Source organism: Microtus ochrogaster, chromosome 4 (assembly GCF_000317375.1).
Source record: "Microtus ochrogaster isolate Prairie Vole_2 chromosome 4, MicOch1.0, whole genome shotgun sequence".
NCBI lineage: Eukaryota > Metazoa > Chordata > Mammalia > Rodentia > Cricetidae > Microtus > Microtus ochrogaster.
Window position 1 is genome coordinate 942,331 of NC_022011.1, and position 16,379 is coordinate 958,709.

Consider the following 16,379-nt stretch of genomic DNA (forward strand, 5'->3'; position numbering starts at 1 on the left):
ATGGCTAGAAACCAAATATGAGTGAGTACATCCCATGTTCCTCCTTTTGAGTCTGACTTACCTCACTCAGGATAGTGTTTTCTATTTCCATCCATTTGCAAAAAAAGCCTTTATTCTTATACAAGTTTGCAAACTTGGACTTTCTGAGTGATGGAGAGCCCCGAGCTCAGTTGTGGTTGGGGTTTTTATAATAGCACTGGTAGGGGTGAGGGATTTCTAAGGTTCAGGATTCCTGATTGGCTGATTTGTCTAGGGTGTCCCAGGGAAAAGCGATGGTGTGTGCTGGCAGGTCATCCTATTTACAACTTCTCCTGACCGCCCACCACCACTGCCTGGCTCCAGCCCCACAGCCTTCCTTGCTCATGACCAGAAATCTTCCTCTCCTCTCTGCTTCCAGGCTTAGCCTCCTCCATCCCTTCTCGGGACTACTAAATTGAAAGTCTTTATATTTTTATAATCTCATTTTAATTTCTGGCCCTGAGACTTAATCCTCCCTGGTGTCAAATCTTGTCACTCAGAAGAAGCCAGATCAGTCCAGTGACCTCTTAGATTGTACAAAATGCAAAAGTCATTCACTCCCCCATTCTCTGCCCCCATAATGGAAAAAAACATTGCACTGTGAGGTTCAAAAGGGAATAAAATTACTGGATCCAGCAAGCATAAGTATATGAAGGTTCTGTTTTATATAAAAGGTAACTCAGAAAGTTACCTTTTAGTCTAAATATATCTGATGCAATATCTAGGACATTCTAATACTTTTTAAAAATCATTTATTGTTTTCTGGCACTCAATCTGAACTGGATCTTATCTGGCAACCTGGGCAAGTGAGTGACAGGCTGTGACAGCGTATGCTTCCATGCCTTGATCGCGGGCCTTGCACCTATTGCTCCATTTAACTACCCAGCCCCCACTCTTCCTTGCTCTAGCAGGATGCCCAAGCTGAGGCAGACTCCCTGAATCTTAACAGGGTAGCATTTGACACAGTTCTGACCAATGAGACACCAACGGGGATTTGCTCTTCTCAGAAATGCTTTTGTTTTCCTGGTAAGGAAAGGCACAGCCATGCCACACCGTATTCTCCTTTCTTCTCTTGGGTAAAGTAACAGCGAACAGGCAGGCTGGGCTTGTGGTGGCCTGAGAGTGCTCAGCTGGGGACAAACAACAAGAGAATCCTAGAGACCTCACCTTGAATCCACCAGGCCTCTCAACAAGACCTTTGGCTGTGTGGCATTAGCAGCAATTAGGAGCTTTGATTTTTTAAGACCCTGGGAGGTAAATTCTCTGACTGAATGTATTCCTGCAGGGATGACCATTTCTGGTGCACCTGACCAAGTTTTGCTCCATCCGCTCTTCAGATGAGCTAGCCTGAGCCACCAGACCTTTCCAGTGTTCCCTGTGTCATGGCTGTCCCTGTGAGCAGCCTATGTGGTTTATATGCCTAAAGTCTTTCTGCATACACACCTTGCCACCATTTGAAAATATGGTGGCAGGAATGGTGGCCCTCTCTTTCCGGGAACTGAGTTAGGGATGGTACACAGAGCTCCCAGAATGATATGGCACTCCTCCCATATTAGTTTAGATCCTTGAGAAATTAAAGGGCCAGGTGCCTTCAGCTGATGGCCAATGTCCTGATGGTTGGTCATTTCCCCATGCACTGTCCTGGGAGTGGAGGGGGACAAGGAGACCGTGGTCAGCTTTGTACCTTCAAAGCATCCCATGAGAGAGATGGGTACAGTTGCTGCCATCTTGGTTTGCTGGATGTTGCAGGAAGTTGAATTCTATTTCCAGTCTACTGTTTGAGGGGGAGAGGAAAGGGAAGGAGGACCTGGCCCGTTCACAGCCTCACCGTTAACCCTTCCATCCCGTGCCCTTTTCACTGGATCAGAGGAAAGGGCAGGGAAAAGAAATCCCGTGCTGTTCTTCTCTGCCGCATGCTGAGTGTCTTAATCTCCTATCACATGATGGCTCTTGGTCTTTTGGCTTAGAAAGATGGTTTCTCCATTCTCTACATCAGCAAACTCTATAGTAATCTGGCTGTCAGATGAAAGGGACCACAGTTCAAGCTCATCCGGGACTCCTAGACACTTCTCAAATGCAGTCGTGTGTACGGGGTGGAGCTCAGTGGTAAAGTGCTTGCCTAGCACACTCAATACTCCACATTCCAAGTCCAGCGCGCTCTGTAGTTAACCCGTGTTAACACGGCCCGGGGCCAGGCTCTGCAGTTACCTGTGTTAACACTGCAGTTATCCGTGTTAGCACGGACCAGGGCCAGGCTCTGCAGTTACCTGTGTTAACACTGCAGTTATCCGTGTTAGCACGGACCAGGGCCAGGCTCTGCAGTTACCCCTGTTAGCAGGGCCCAGAGCCAGGCTCCTCCTCGGCAGTTAGTGGTCTTGGTAGGTGGAGCTTGCGCTGTTTTGTTTTTGAACCTCCACAGGTGAATCCAAGGCATAGCTAAGAGGTGAGAGCCGGCGTCCTGGGTTTGTGTTTCCCACGTGTTTCCACATACTTCATCGCACAGGTCCTAGAGGAGCCCTGCAATATGGTTAGTAGTGACTTTTACACAGGAAGGAAATGGAACACGAAGAAGTCACGTCATGGCTGCCTCACCTCAGGACTTCTGATTCTGAGAGATCGGACAGATCCACTGTCACTCAGATCTGTATCACAATCTAAAAACATATCCCTTTAAAGAAAGAACATAAATTAATTAACATCAAACTGTATCATTTGGAACCTAATTATTCTTTGATTTGATGATGACCGCCCCCTAGCTGTTCTCCATAAGCATGTGCATATCTTTTTCCTTTCCTTTCTTTTACTTTGAGTCAGGGTCTCTCTCTACACCGCTCTAGCTGGCCTGGAACTCATTATGTAGACCAGGCTAGCCTCTAACTCAGAGAGATCCCCCTGCTTCTGCCTCCTGACAGCTGGGATTAAAGGCCTGTGCCACCACTACCCGGCAGCACATGTATTTCTTAAATAAACATTTTCAATCATTGTTTGCTGTGTATCTACTTAACTGTTGTCTATGTCTTCTCCCAGAAGATACATAGATGTCACAAGGGCACTGAATCTATTTAGTCTAGAACAGTCTATTGGGGGAGGAGCAGGGGCCGTGGAGATGGCTGAGTTCTTGGGCTCAGTGTTAAATCGCTTGACACACAATTGTGGAGACTGAGGTTCAAATCACCAGAACCACACGCATGCCAGACGAGTGTATCAGCCAGTCTTTCGTTCACAGTCTGCAGAACAAATGGGCCGCATCTGTGAGGCCTGGGCTAGACTTCAAGACTGCCTCAAAGAATAAGGCTCAAAAGAATCACGGATGACTCCTGACATCATCCTCAGCACACAAGTGAATTTGTGCCTACACATGCAAACAGCACGCATGCAAACACACATGCACATCACACCCACACAAGACAATGGAAAAGAAGGAAGTAGTTCATCATAAGAAACTGATGGGGATTTGCTGAATAAACACATGGGAAAATCATTTGCCTCTGTATCCCTGCAGATGAATCATGAAGTACGTTTGGGGAGGTTTCAATTGACTTTTATCTTTTGAGACAGGCTCATACTGTGTTGTCCATGCTGAACTTAAACGAGTAAATCTCCTTCCTCAGCTTTCCAGTGCAGAGCTAGGAAGTGAATTTCTATTTGCTTATCTACTTATTATGAATTGCATTATCAAGTGATTTATTTTGTTTTACCTGTAAAAGATTATGTAGATATTTAGTGTAATTTTTAAAACATTCAGTTAAGAAGCATGATTGACTAAGTTGGTGTGGATCTGGGGTGGTGTATGGAGAACTTTTGAATAGTCGGGTGGCTTCTTTGTCCTTTTCAAACATAACATAACTTTATTTGCCCTTTTCAAACATAACATAACTTTATTTGCCCTTTTCAAACATAACATAACTTTATTTGTCCTTTTCAAACATAACATAACTACGCTAGGTAAGCACCAGGCATCCGTCATTAAGCTGAAGATGCTTGATTTACCGCAAAGATGTCTTGACATGTAGGAAAACGTGCTCTGAGTGCTGGTTTTCGGAGCTCTAAAGTGCCCTATGTTCTGCTCATGTTCCCAGCCACAGGAACTCATACAAGAAGAGCATCTGCGTGGACATGCTGCGCAATGGCTATCATAAGTCCTTCACTGAGCTCTTCGCCCTGATGGAGCAGTGGGACGCGCTGCGGCACGCTGCTGAGGTGCGGTCCCTCTTCTGGATGCAGAGGCCGCTGGAGGAGCAGCCGGACAAGCTGGACAATTTATACCACTACCTGACCAAAGCTGAGGCTGCGGAGAGGCAGGGTAGGTGCCAGGATTGGTGGAGGGGCTGGGGTGCACAGAGTCGGGGGAGTGCACCCCAGGGAAGATTCCAAACTGTTGCCTTGTGAATTTGATACATTAAGACAAATTGTACAATTCAAGCTGGCCCACTGAGAGCTTTAAGGAGTAAATGACTAGGCATCAGGCTCGCTAGGTACAAAGACATCCTGGCGAGGTCACTGCAAGCCTGGGAAGATAGCATAGACAACCAAACATCTTCAGAGGTCCCCAACAGGTTTGAAAACCAAGGAGGCTTCAAAGGACTGTGGCTTGAAACCCACACTGGTTTAGTTTGTTTTATCTTAGCATTTAGAGTTTTGAAAATTTTGACATGAGATCCTGTTGGTTTGGATATTAGTTAAAAGACATAGGCAGGCTCTGCAGGTTTGAGGCCAGCCTGGTCTAATAGTCCACAATACATGGTTGTTATTTCAATAGTTAACTTCCTGTTTTCTACAAAATAATTTTAGTGTATTTCTTTGCCATATTTTAATATTTTTCATAAAGCTAGTATTTTATGCTTAAAGTATTAATACCTTAAACTGTTTATTTATTTAATACTTTGAAGTATTTAAAAGCTAAGTACTTAATCTCTGTTGTGTATGGACTTTGTCATTTAACATTTTTAGGTCTGCATTAAGATTTTGTTTTCATTGGAAAAATAAAATTCTAGAATTTGGCATTCCACATTATTTTTTTCCCTCAACATTCTCACTGAAAACACAAAAGCCTTCTTAAGGAGAAGAAAAGCCAGCGCTGTATGTGACAGCATGGTTTTTCACTTGGCCTTTACACCGTCAGTAGGCCATTCTGTCTACCACTATGCTGTGTATCATGAAGACAGAGAGAGAGAGCATGAGGGGCAGCCTGGTCCTCAGCTCAAAGCATCAGACTGTAAAATGGAGGAAAGGGGACACTAAACACGGACTAGGAGGATTTAGTAAGAGAGGGTTGTCTATAATGTGGAAAATATTCTAAACTGCAGAATGACCTAAAATAGTCTTTTGATGAACTTTAAAAATACAATTTAAAGATAAGAAATTAACTATTGTAAATAAATACCAGCCCATTGGGGCGTGGTCTCTCAGCAGCTATAGGCTGGAGGAGCGGAAGGACCTCCCGCAACATAAATATGTCATGTTATTACAAAACGAACAAAACTTAAGTCCCAAATTTTATCAGAATAAATCCTGAACTGATATTTACTTCAGAAATGGAATTAGCCAAGATAAAGCCCACCCATTATTTATTTTATAAAGTTTAATTTCATCATCAGCTTAAATTGGAGGCTTCCATTGAGTAGCATGAGTGTGAGGCAGGTATCTACCCTGCCACAGTGTGTCGTCAACAACCAGTCCGTCATGGAGCGTCTGCAGGATGATGGACTGGAAGATGCTCAGGCTAAAGGAAAGTACTTCTCTAATGTAAAAACCAAATGACAATGCCCCCGCTTTGTAACAGCTAAAGTCTCATTCGTGTGTGTGAGAAATAAAGGTGCAGCTATTAATAGGACAAAGTTACATGTGCTCAAAACATACACGGGGTTATCTCCTATAAGATGGTATGGCTTTTGCCTTGCTGAAATATAGAAAATTAGAATTATTGCAGAAAGTATCACATAAGTAGTTATACAATCATTACTGAGAACTTCATACAATATTTTCACGCTTCACACATAAAGTTTATCAAAGAAAACCTGTGATCTGAATAAACTTGCCCCAGAAAACATGGAATGTCCATGCTTGCTATGATTACCCTGAATGAATCCTAAATCTGAAAACACATGTGTATGTTTTAAATGTTTACATGTGCATCTGGAATGCAGATATCTGTCTTGGGGCTTCCAGATCCCATCGAGTGTCATCTCTGACTGTGAGATGGTAACCCTGAAATAATGTGTCTCTGAGCATTTTCATTGCCTCCTCAGAAAGACCATCTATTCTAGGCTTATAATGAAGTTCATTTCATCAAATCTATGACAGGAACGGTGTCGTCCATGGCAGTAAGTGTCAGTCCAGCCTCTGCACATGTGCACAGAAGTAACCTGAGTTATTTAAGTCACCAAACACCTCTTGCTGCCTTATAGCAAAATTGTTGTTAAAGCAATCTAGCCATTCCTTTTTTGGGTTGTCTTCCTTGGTTAAAGTTCCATCTATGGCACAAAGTTCACGTTCCCCAGTGTGAACTCTCTCTGTGCCACTTGTAAAATTATTCTTCATGAGCCCCAAGAGGCTGACGAAAAAATGATGATATTGATAACTGCAGACTGAAGGTAGAGACAATTCAAAAGGGCCTCACATCTGACTTGTAAATTTTGATCCAGGGTTGAGTAGTTTCTTTACAAAATTTTGTAGTACACACAAAATCTGCTGTACCCAAGGGGATTTTCCTATGATATAAGCTTTATGCAGAGTAGAAAAGGGAGGAAAACATTGTCCGGTAAAGGAAGTTTGAGTGACTCTGGGTTAATTACCGCAGGGCTTAGACGTAATTCTCCACATCATCAGAACCAGAGCATTGTATGTACTTTTGTGTGTTGTGCTACTTCACTTGTAGGGAAAGTTAGTAAGAATATCTCTCTGGCCTCCATAATTTTCCAACAATATCATAATGCAAAATGCATCCATTCAAACTTCAAAAGTCCCCATAGTCTACCACAGTCTCAGCACTGTTTAAAAGTCAAGAGTTCAAAGTCTCTTCTGAGTCATATAGTCTCTGTAGTCCCCTATAAAACCAAAATAAAAAACAGATCACATACTACCAACAAATAATGGCATAATATGTACATTACAGTTCCAAAAACACAGGGAAGGGAACATAGAAAATACAGGACCAAAGCAAGACCAAAAACCACCTGGGCAAACTCCAAACTGCATCTAAAATGCTCTTCAGATCTCCAACTCCATTAGGCTTTGTTGAGTGCAGCACACTTCTGTCTCTTGGGCTGGTTCCACTTCCTTTAGCCGCTCTCCTCAGCAGCTATGCCATGACTGATATCTCCGACATCTTGGGGTCTCCGAGGCAGTCCAGGCTTCACCTTCACAGCTTCACATATGGCCTCTCTACTAGGGACATCCCTGACACATCCCTGGCCTCGGTGACTTTATTCCCTAACTCCTTTCTTCTGTCTTTAACTCTAAATCCAGAACCACGTGACTGAACCTGTAACACAGCCCCCTCATTCTTCGGTCTTCCGAGATTCCTTCCTTCACTGCCTCAGCTTGTCTGTCCTGAAACTTGCTCTGTAGACCAGGGTGGCCTCAAATTCTGAGATCCACCAGCCTCTGCCTTCCTGGTGTTGGAATTAAAGGTATGCCCCAACACACCTGGGCTCTCAGCTTTTCTTTAGTTCCTTTTCACAAGTTGGAAAATTAGTTGCATGGAATTTTGCCTTGAGGTCATGGCTCCCTTTACTCCATTTCTTAATCCAGTTACCTCACTGAGCACAGGATTGAGCTCTATTCCATGTCTGGTTTTCTTTTCATTCTGTAATTACCCTGCTCAGCTTGCTCCTTTTCATTATAAATCTTCATTAGAGTTACCACCAAATATCACACGACAGAGACTATACTAGGATGTTTGGAGGTTTCTTCTGCCAAAAGAATTAATCTAAAGCTCTTATCCTCAGATAGACTCCTTGGACAAAGGCAAAAGGCAACCACTTTCTTCACCAAAATATCAAAAGAACAATCTCTAAGCAATATACTAAATTTCTGTTCCTCTGAAACCTTTTGAGTGAGCCCCCCAGAGTTCAAATAATTCTTAGCACCACGGTCTTCCATGCTCCTACTAGTTTGGCCCATTAAACAGTGCTTAAAGCATTCCACTGCTTTCCTAACCCAAAGTAAAAAGTCCAAATTTCTCCAAACAAACACAAGGTCAGGCCCAACACAACAATACCCCAGGCCCTGGTGCCAATTTCTGTCCTAATTAGGGTTTCTTCTACTGTTGTGAAGAGACACCGCGACCATGGAAACTCTTATAAGGAAAACATATAATTGAGGGGGCTCACTTACAGTTTTAGAGGTTCTGTCCATTATCATCATGGTGAGAGCATGGCAGTATACAGGCAGACATGTGCTGGAGAAGTTGCTGACAGAACTACATCTTGCATGCAGCAGGAAGTCAACTGACTCACTGGGCAGTATCTTGACCATAAGAATCCTCAAAGCCAGCCCCCATGGTGGCACACCTCCACTAACAAGGCCAAGCCCACCTCAACAAAGCACACCTCCTAAGTTCCACTCCCTATTGACTCCTGTGCACAATGACTGCTGCTTAAAGGTCAATTTGTCAAGGCTGCAGTGACTCACTCCCACTCCCGTGATGTCAGTCCTTGGTTACACAGAGGCGGGAAGATTGTCACGGGTTTGAGGCAAGTGTGGGCCCCTAAGTTTACAGGATTAAGGCACACTTTGTTACCACACAAACAGCTTTGCTCAAGTTCACTATTGTAGCAGCATTTGTGAAACAGATTACACAAATACACATGACCACACACTTATAAACACAGATGTTACTCTAGGAAAAAAAAGTCGGAGATGCATATAACAAATTACCAGAAATTTGAGTAAAAGGAATGACTCACATTTTCAATTTAAAAAGTATCCCAAACAGAAGCATAGACATCTACATTTTTAGCCTCACCACACACTTATATTTCTTGAACGATTGGTAGAAAATGGAGACACTCATATATCATCCTGCCCTAAGTATCTTGGGCTTCCATTTCCTTTTCTCCTTTTGCATTTGCTTTTATTTTGCCATGGTTTGGAAACATTGATTTCTCCAGGCTTAGTGATGCAAGCCTTTAGACCCGTCACTGGGATATGGAACAGTCCCCTCCCACCCCCTTCCCTCTGACCCTCTCCTGTGTGTGTGTGTGTGTGCATGTGTGTGTGTGTGCGTGTGTGTGTGTGCATGTGTGTGTGTGTGTGTGTGTGTGTGTGTGTGTGTGTGAGAACACTGGCCCCACTATCCTCCTCCAAGAGGAGCACATTCCTAACAGGTATTGTCCAGCTCTGTTATATAAATAAGTCCTTTTACAATGAAATATGTCTCAATTTCTAGTGTGTCTGCATTTTTGGAAAGACGCCTGCCTATTGCTTGCCTCATGTCTACATCCTTTGATTAATGTGATTATTTTAACAGTTAAATGATGTTTTGCATCAATTTTAGTTATCAAGACAGTTGGCCATGGATTTTAGAAAAATATGGAAGTAATTTGCGGTATTCTGTGTCCTGAGCGGTGTTTCTGATGCAGTCTGTTTTTTTCTCTTTGTACAGAATACTACGAAGAAGTGTATAACAACTTATATGCTCTGGCCTGTTACTTCGATAATTCTGAAGACAAGTGGGTGCGGAATCACTTCTATGAACGGTGCTTTAGTGTTGCTCAGCTGATCAAAGTTGATGGTGGGAAGAAAGAAGCAGAGGCACAGGCGCACATGGGCCTTCTGTTCGAGGAAGAGGGTGAGTGTGCACTCTCTGGGGGCCCGGAGGGGGGAATCCTGAGACCAAAACCACCTTGACGGTTAAGAAGAGGACCTGAGGGTAAGGAGGCAAATTATTGCAGTTAAACAGCAAAAGTGTGGGACTGACGAATCTGTGTCAGAGTTCTTCCAAGAACAGTCCCCGCGCGATTGCTTGCTGTCCCCGCAAGAGCAGCCGGCCTAGAACAGCCAGCATTTCTTCCTCAATCATTCCTACACCTTTTCTGCATCCCCTGCTGTCTTTCTCAAGTCACATGCTGCAGCCTTTGTGTGTTTGTGGTGGTTTAGTTTTGTCTGGTTATAGAACTGTTTGGAAAAACGGAAGGGTCCTTTGTGAATTTCTTAGTGCTCCTCCTCCTCTTGCCCGGATCAAAGTATAAAAACTATAGAAATCGGATTCTACCTGAGATTTTACAGTAATTGCTGAAGGAAATGCTTCTTTTTAAAAAAACTTTGTATTTAATGTTATAATAAGACAACCCAATATCAAAACCAAATAGCAAAACAGTCAGGGAGCTGTAGAATGATGACTGATTTCACATAGAACGTTAAGAAACACATGAAAGGGTGAATGCAGATAATATGCATGAAGTATGTAGGGGGATGAAAATAGTTTATGAAGCTGCTGTTTTAATGCTACGGTTCTCTGGTGTGGTGGTCAAACTGATTGTATATAATATTATATATCTTATATATAATAAAATATGTGTGATATATAATTTGTGGCTAGGGTGATGTGGGACTCTGCTTCTGTGCTCTGGGAAGCTGTGGCTAAGTTGGCTGTACCCTAGAGCACGGAGGTCACTACAAAGTGACCAGGGACCATGCAATGTGAACAACACAGGTGATGTTGGAAACACCAGCTGTGGTAAGGGATCCTGGAGGCTGAACTTAAGCTGGGAGGTATTGATAGGACTTGGAGGTTGCTGGGATTTAGAGCCATGCTCTGAAAGAGGAAGCATAGCTGCAGGAGGCAGCAGGAACTTCCTGCTTTCAGTGGGAATCACAGTGGAGAGGATGGGCAGGAATGGCAGCATCTGTAGTTTGAAGGTGAGCCTCTACATAGTCCCACAAGGATCGGCAGGTCTTTCGAGCGAACCTGTAATGCCAACCATGGGGGAAGGGGAAGAGGAGGGGATGTGTCTGAAAATCTGCCGCCATGAAATAACTCAGAAGAAACAGATAAGAGATATCTGAGAGGATGAATTATGCCGCCCCATTACAATTCCAGTTTGTGATGTCTAAATAAGCACTTCTCTGCCACCGACCACCATGTGGTCATGAACTTACAACTGAGCAAGATCCGTTCAGAATTCAGTGTTCCCGTACATTTATCAAATACTGATTTACAGCATAGTGTCCAGGGTGAACATGACCAAGTCCTGGTCCACAAGGAGCCCAGCTCTTTCTAAACATGTAGCTGAGTGTGTTGAGTAAATTCACATTACTGAGTGACCAATCTCTAGCCCTTCACCTTGCCAAATGGACACTCTGGGCCCATCTCCCTCCTCCATAGTTTTAGAATCTCTGAGCATGTTTGATGACCATATTGATGCATCACTGACTTTACTGTTTCATTTGGTTATTTGTTCATTCATTCCACAACTCTTGGGAGTGTCCCTTGGCCCTAGCTCTGTGGTTGCTCATCTGGTTTGATGGCATACACAGGAGCTGGGCTGAGATAAGTGTGGGAAGTGTGATTCCTGGGGACTTCTGCAAGGTAACACTTGCGGGTGTTTGCACTGCTCACACTTATAGCAATGTAAAATGCACTAGTGTGTGTACTAAAGTTAGTGTTTGTCTTAGAAACATTTTGAAGACTTTGTTTTCAAAGCTATGTTAAAGTTGGAGTCTGTTGGTTTACTCTAGAACTGCTTTTTATCGGATGTAAAATTGTGCTATCTGCGCCCTTAACAGCACTAGGCTCTAGAACCCCATTTGCATTGTGGCATGAACAAACAGCCAAACCAGTGTTGGCTGCAAGTCTAGAGATTGCTCGCTTGATGACAAGGACTGTCTGTGCAGATACTGCAGCCTGGGGAACTCACAGAGTATCGATACATGCAGCTAGAAGCAGGGGCCCACCTGCTGTAGGGTTCCTGCTGAGGCCATGGTGCTGTCCCTTCCACTTGTCTGACCTGATTGATCCAGACAGGCAAATGGAGGCCCCACAGCAACATCCAGTCAACAGCTGTGCTCCGGGGCAGGTGGCAGCTTCCTGATTCCGTGGGTGCCCCCCTTCAGGTTTAAAGAGGATGCTAGCCAGCAGATGGCAACGGGCAGGTTGTCAGGGCCCGAGCTAACAGGCTATGGCTCAGGGCAGGGCTCCAGCTCCCCCAGGGAACTGTAGAGCAAATGAGAGACACAAGCAGATGCCATTGTCAGAGACTGGGCACATGGCTGCAGTCAGGGGTAATGTGCAGCCCACAGGCACAAATGTAACCAGTTCTCGTCCAGAGCTTCTTGGCCAAGTCAAATATAACAGAGACTCACATCCCTGCTGCTGCTAAGGATGGGTGAAGTAGTCAGTGAGCCCTGGCTCCCGTCTCAAAGGCAGACAGGCTTTCTTCAGTGCGAATATCTGTGACTTATTGCAGAGTAGTAGGCACGGAGCACTCAGGTGCTGACTAAGTCTTGCAGAAACTCACTGGCTGCACCCTCCTTTAGAGTCATGATCATGTCCATAAGGACCATATCATGCGGCCAGCACTCACACTGTATCTGGTGGCCGTTGAAGAGAGTACCCAGATACTGGAGCAATAGGAGATGTACTCATTAATTCTGGAGCAGGTCTTGGAGGGCCAGAAGAGCCACCAGTCAGACTTGGGAGAACATGTGACCAGAGGGAAGAGTCATCTCCTCCCTTTAGATGAGCCGAGGCCAAGACACATAGCAAGATGTCGTGACGCATTAAGTCCCCCCCCCCCCCAGATTGACAACACCAGACTTTCTTCTATCATCATAAGAGGGCTGTGTCCCTTTCCTGTCATCATAAGAGGGCTGGCCCCGCTTGCAGTTGCAGTAGCGTTATTGTTGGATAGAGGGAGTGAGAGAGATGCAAAGCCACATCATTGGTGGAGGAAACAGCAGCCCTTCCCCCTTCCACTTTCAGTGACTTAGTACCTGAGCCAAGCCGTGCTTTTTGCCCACTAGACAGAAGCAATAGACTTGCTTGTTTCCATAGAGCCGTGTGGAGGCCAGTCTGGTTTTGGATGGACCAGGTTGGAAGGGTCAGCATGGACAACTTAGCCCTTGGCTTCAGTCCACCTTACCTTCCCAAGCCCTGCTCCTTCTCTCCTCAGTTCCAGTGTGCGGCTTCTGAGGACGATTTCCTAGCACTCAGCAGTGCATTCCTCTTCACCCCAGACTGCATCTAGCTGCTATAGGAGCCGAGAAAGACAGCCCCATGTTCTCCTGAGCGGTAAGTGTTCAGGGCAGAGCATGTACAGAGATAGGCAGGGGAACTCTTGGAAGAAGACCTTAAGAAGGGCATATTTTCCACTCCAGAGAGCCTGCCACCACAATATTAGTGGAGAGACTGTTAAGCTTTATTGGTCTTTACAACATAGACCCTAAATTCTTTCAGTGCCTGGGAAACTTTGGAAGAAAGAGAGAGCCTTCATGCTTGGCTCACCTCAGTTCAAGCCCTGGAATTGATTGATAACTGTCAGTGTGCTGGATAGATACTAGACAATGTCTCAGTACAGATTACCTGGAGGCCAGATGTCTCCAGGACCATCATGAGAACACACTAGGGTGACCACCAGCTCATTCCTGTCTCATCCAGGAGTGGAAGGCAGTTCTGGCAATAATGGCAGAGGAGGGCACATCACTAAAGAACTGTCTTTACTATTTTGATTTCATTGAAAAGAGGTAGAATTTCTGCTCTCTCTTTTCCTTGTATACTGATGATGAGAGATCAAACATCTTCCCTTGTCTCCATATTTATCCATCTTTTTAAATTCATGCATGCGCTGGGGGGGCATGTGGAGGCCAGATGTCACCCCTGGGTGTTATTCCTCAGTTTCTTTATTCTTGGGTTTTGGAGACAGTGTCTCTCACTGTCCTGGAACTTGCTCATCAGGCTACACTGACGAGGTAGTTGAACTGGGATCCACCTGTCTCTGGATCCCCAGTGCTGAGACTGTAAGCATGCACCACTATACTCAGCCTTTAGTTTTATCATGTATACGTGTGTGTGGTCTGTGTGCATGTTTATGTGGGGGGGGCTTGTGTGTATGCACACATGCATTTTTGTCTGAGTATTCATCTTGATTATTCTTAAACCCAGAACTCACTAATTCAACTCTTCTACTTAGCATCTTACCACAAGGACACTGTCTCTGTCATGGCTGCCTGACATTTACATGAGTGCTGGGAATCCTAACTTTTATCTTCCAATCTGGGAGGCAATCAGTGTACCCACTGAACTATCTCGCCAGAACCCATAACCAACTTTTTTACATGGGTTCTGGGAATTAAAGTCAAGTCCTCATGCTTGTATGCAAACACTTTACTGATAAGCCATCTTTTAGACTCCTAGTCCTTAATGTGCTGTGCAATAATACTTCTGTACTCTGTAAAGATTTGTTGCTAATATTGGTTTAAGAAAATGCTGATTGGCCAGTAACCAGACAGGAACTATAGGTGGGGCAATCAGACTAAGCAAAATCTGGGAAAAGGAAAAGAGAGACACAGTCACCAGTCAGAAAGAAAGATGAGAAAGCCTTACTGAGAAAAGGTACCAAGTCATATGGCTAAACATAGGTAAGAATTATGGGTGAATTTAAGTCATAAGAGATAGTTAATAAGAAGCCTGAGCTAATAGGCCAAGCAGTTTATAATTAATATAAGCCTCTGTGTGTTTCTTTGGGACTAAAAGGCCATAGGATTGGGCAGGACAGAAACTTCCATCTACATTAATGATCATGAGGAATATGTCCCCAACTGTGATTTTTTTTATCACAAATTTTATTAAGGTCAATGTGGTTCAACTTCCTGTCATTAAAGTATCTCACTTTAGCTAGAGGTAACTTTAGTTAGAGGTAACTTCCTTTAGCCAGTCAGTCTCTTGTCTGACTCTGTCTCTGTCTCTGTCTCTGTCTCTCTGTCTCTCTCCTCCTCCTCTCCCCCTTCCTCTCTCTGCCTCTCTCCCTCCCTCTATTTTCTTATTCTTCTCCCTCCCTCCCCTTCTGTCACATACAAAGAATTCCAGGCTGAGAGCCTTAAACTCCTGCTGATTCCTGCTAAGAGTCATTGACTCTTGAAGCCACACTCTAAGTGGACACTTGTCACTCCAGTTTGGAACTATTGAGCTGATGCTAGTTTAGACTTACTTGAGAAGTGCGCTGTGTGCCCTGGGTAGGTGAGTAGTTTGCTGAGACCACGGCAAACTACTGTGGCAGCGCCTTCCTAGTACTGCAGCCCTCAGATAGAAGACTCACAAAGGCAGGAAGAACAGAGCAAGGGTGGGCCCCTCTGTTCTACAGGCTCGGGATGGCTCAGGAAGTGTCATTATCCACCTGGTACTGTTAGGACACAACACAGTAGCCACTGGATATGGAAGAGCCTTGATGCAAGCCAGCTGAGCATTAAGGATTTGTGCATCTTCCCCTCCCCTGCAGGACTGGAAGGGCAGGAGGGTGGGAGAAAGGGCTGGAGGAGAGGCTTGCACTCAGTCTTAGGGGATGGCATCTACATAGCACACGTAGCTACAGAGGCTTTCACAATTAGGAAAACACGTCAACCTCTCCTCACCATGAAAGGATGACAGGGTCAAGATCAAGATCAGTTGCCTCTAGCTCCCACCTAATGGGTCTCCATGGAGCTTCTGAAAAACTAGCCTGTAGGGATCTTTTTATCCTAGATCTGGGGATTCTGCATAAGGACTGCTCTCTTTAAAGAGAGTAGTTGGCCCAATGTAAACATTCATCTGTGATGTCTACAAAAAACTGGAACAAATGCCTCAAACTGTAAAGGAAGAATAAAGATAAAGACAACAAGACAATGATAAATAAGGAGTTGTCTAGGGGAAGAACACACCTGGGAGGAAAGCAATGACCAGAATTATCTCAAAAAGGCTTTACTGACCCTAAAATATCTTAAGATTAAAATAGCTTTTCTACTCCAGTGAATGGTCATAAAGAGAGGTCCACAATGGAATCGAATAGAAGACCCGGACTTTAACCCACAAACCTATGATCACCTGGTTTTTGATAAAGGAGCTAAAAATATACAATGGAAAAAAGAGAGCATCTTCAACAAAGTGTGCTGGCATAACTGGATGTCAATCTGTAGAAGAATGAAAATAGATCCATATTTATCACCATGCACAAAACTCAAGTCCAAATGGATTAAAGACCTCAATATCAGTCTGAGCACACTGAACCAGATAGAAGAGAAAGTGGGAAGTACTCTACAACACATGGGCACAGGAGATCACTTCCTATGTATAACCGCAGCAGCACAGACATTAAGGGCAACATTGAATAAATGGGACCTACTGAAACTGAGAAGCTTCTGTAAAGCATAGGACACTGTCACTAAGA

The 16,379-nt window shown here is 44.3% G+C and overlaps 1 protein-coding gene across 1 annotated transcript in view; it reads left to right on the forward strand.

Annotated features, from left to right (window-relative positions):
- Ttc29 (tetratricopeptide repeat domain 29) overlaps positions 1 to 16,379 on the forward strand; it is a 225,708-nt gene that overhangs the window by 31,260 nt on the left and 178,069 nt on the right. Inside the window, exons 5-6 of the mRNA XM_005345375.3 lie at positions 4,098 to 4,321; positions 9,626 to 9,811. Coding sequence (XP_005345432.1) covers positions 4,098 to 4,321; positions 9,626 to 9,811 — 410 coding nt within the window. The remainder of the gene's footprint in view (positions 1 to 4,097; positions 4,322 to 9,625; positions 9,812 to 16,379) is intronic.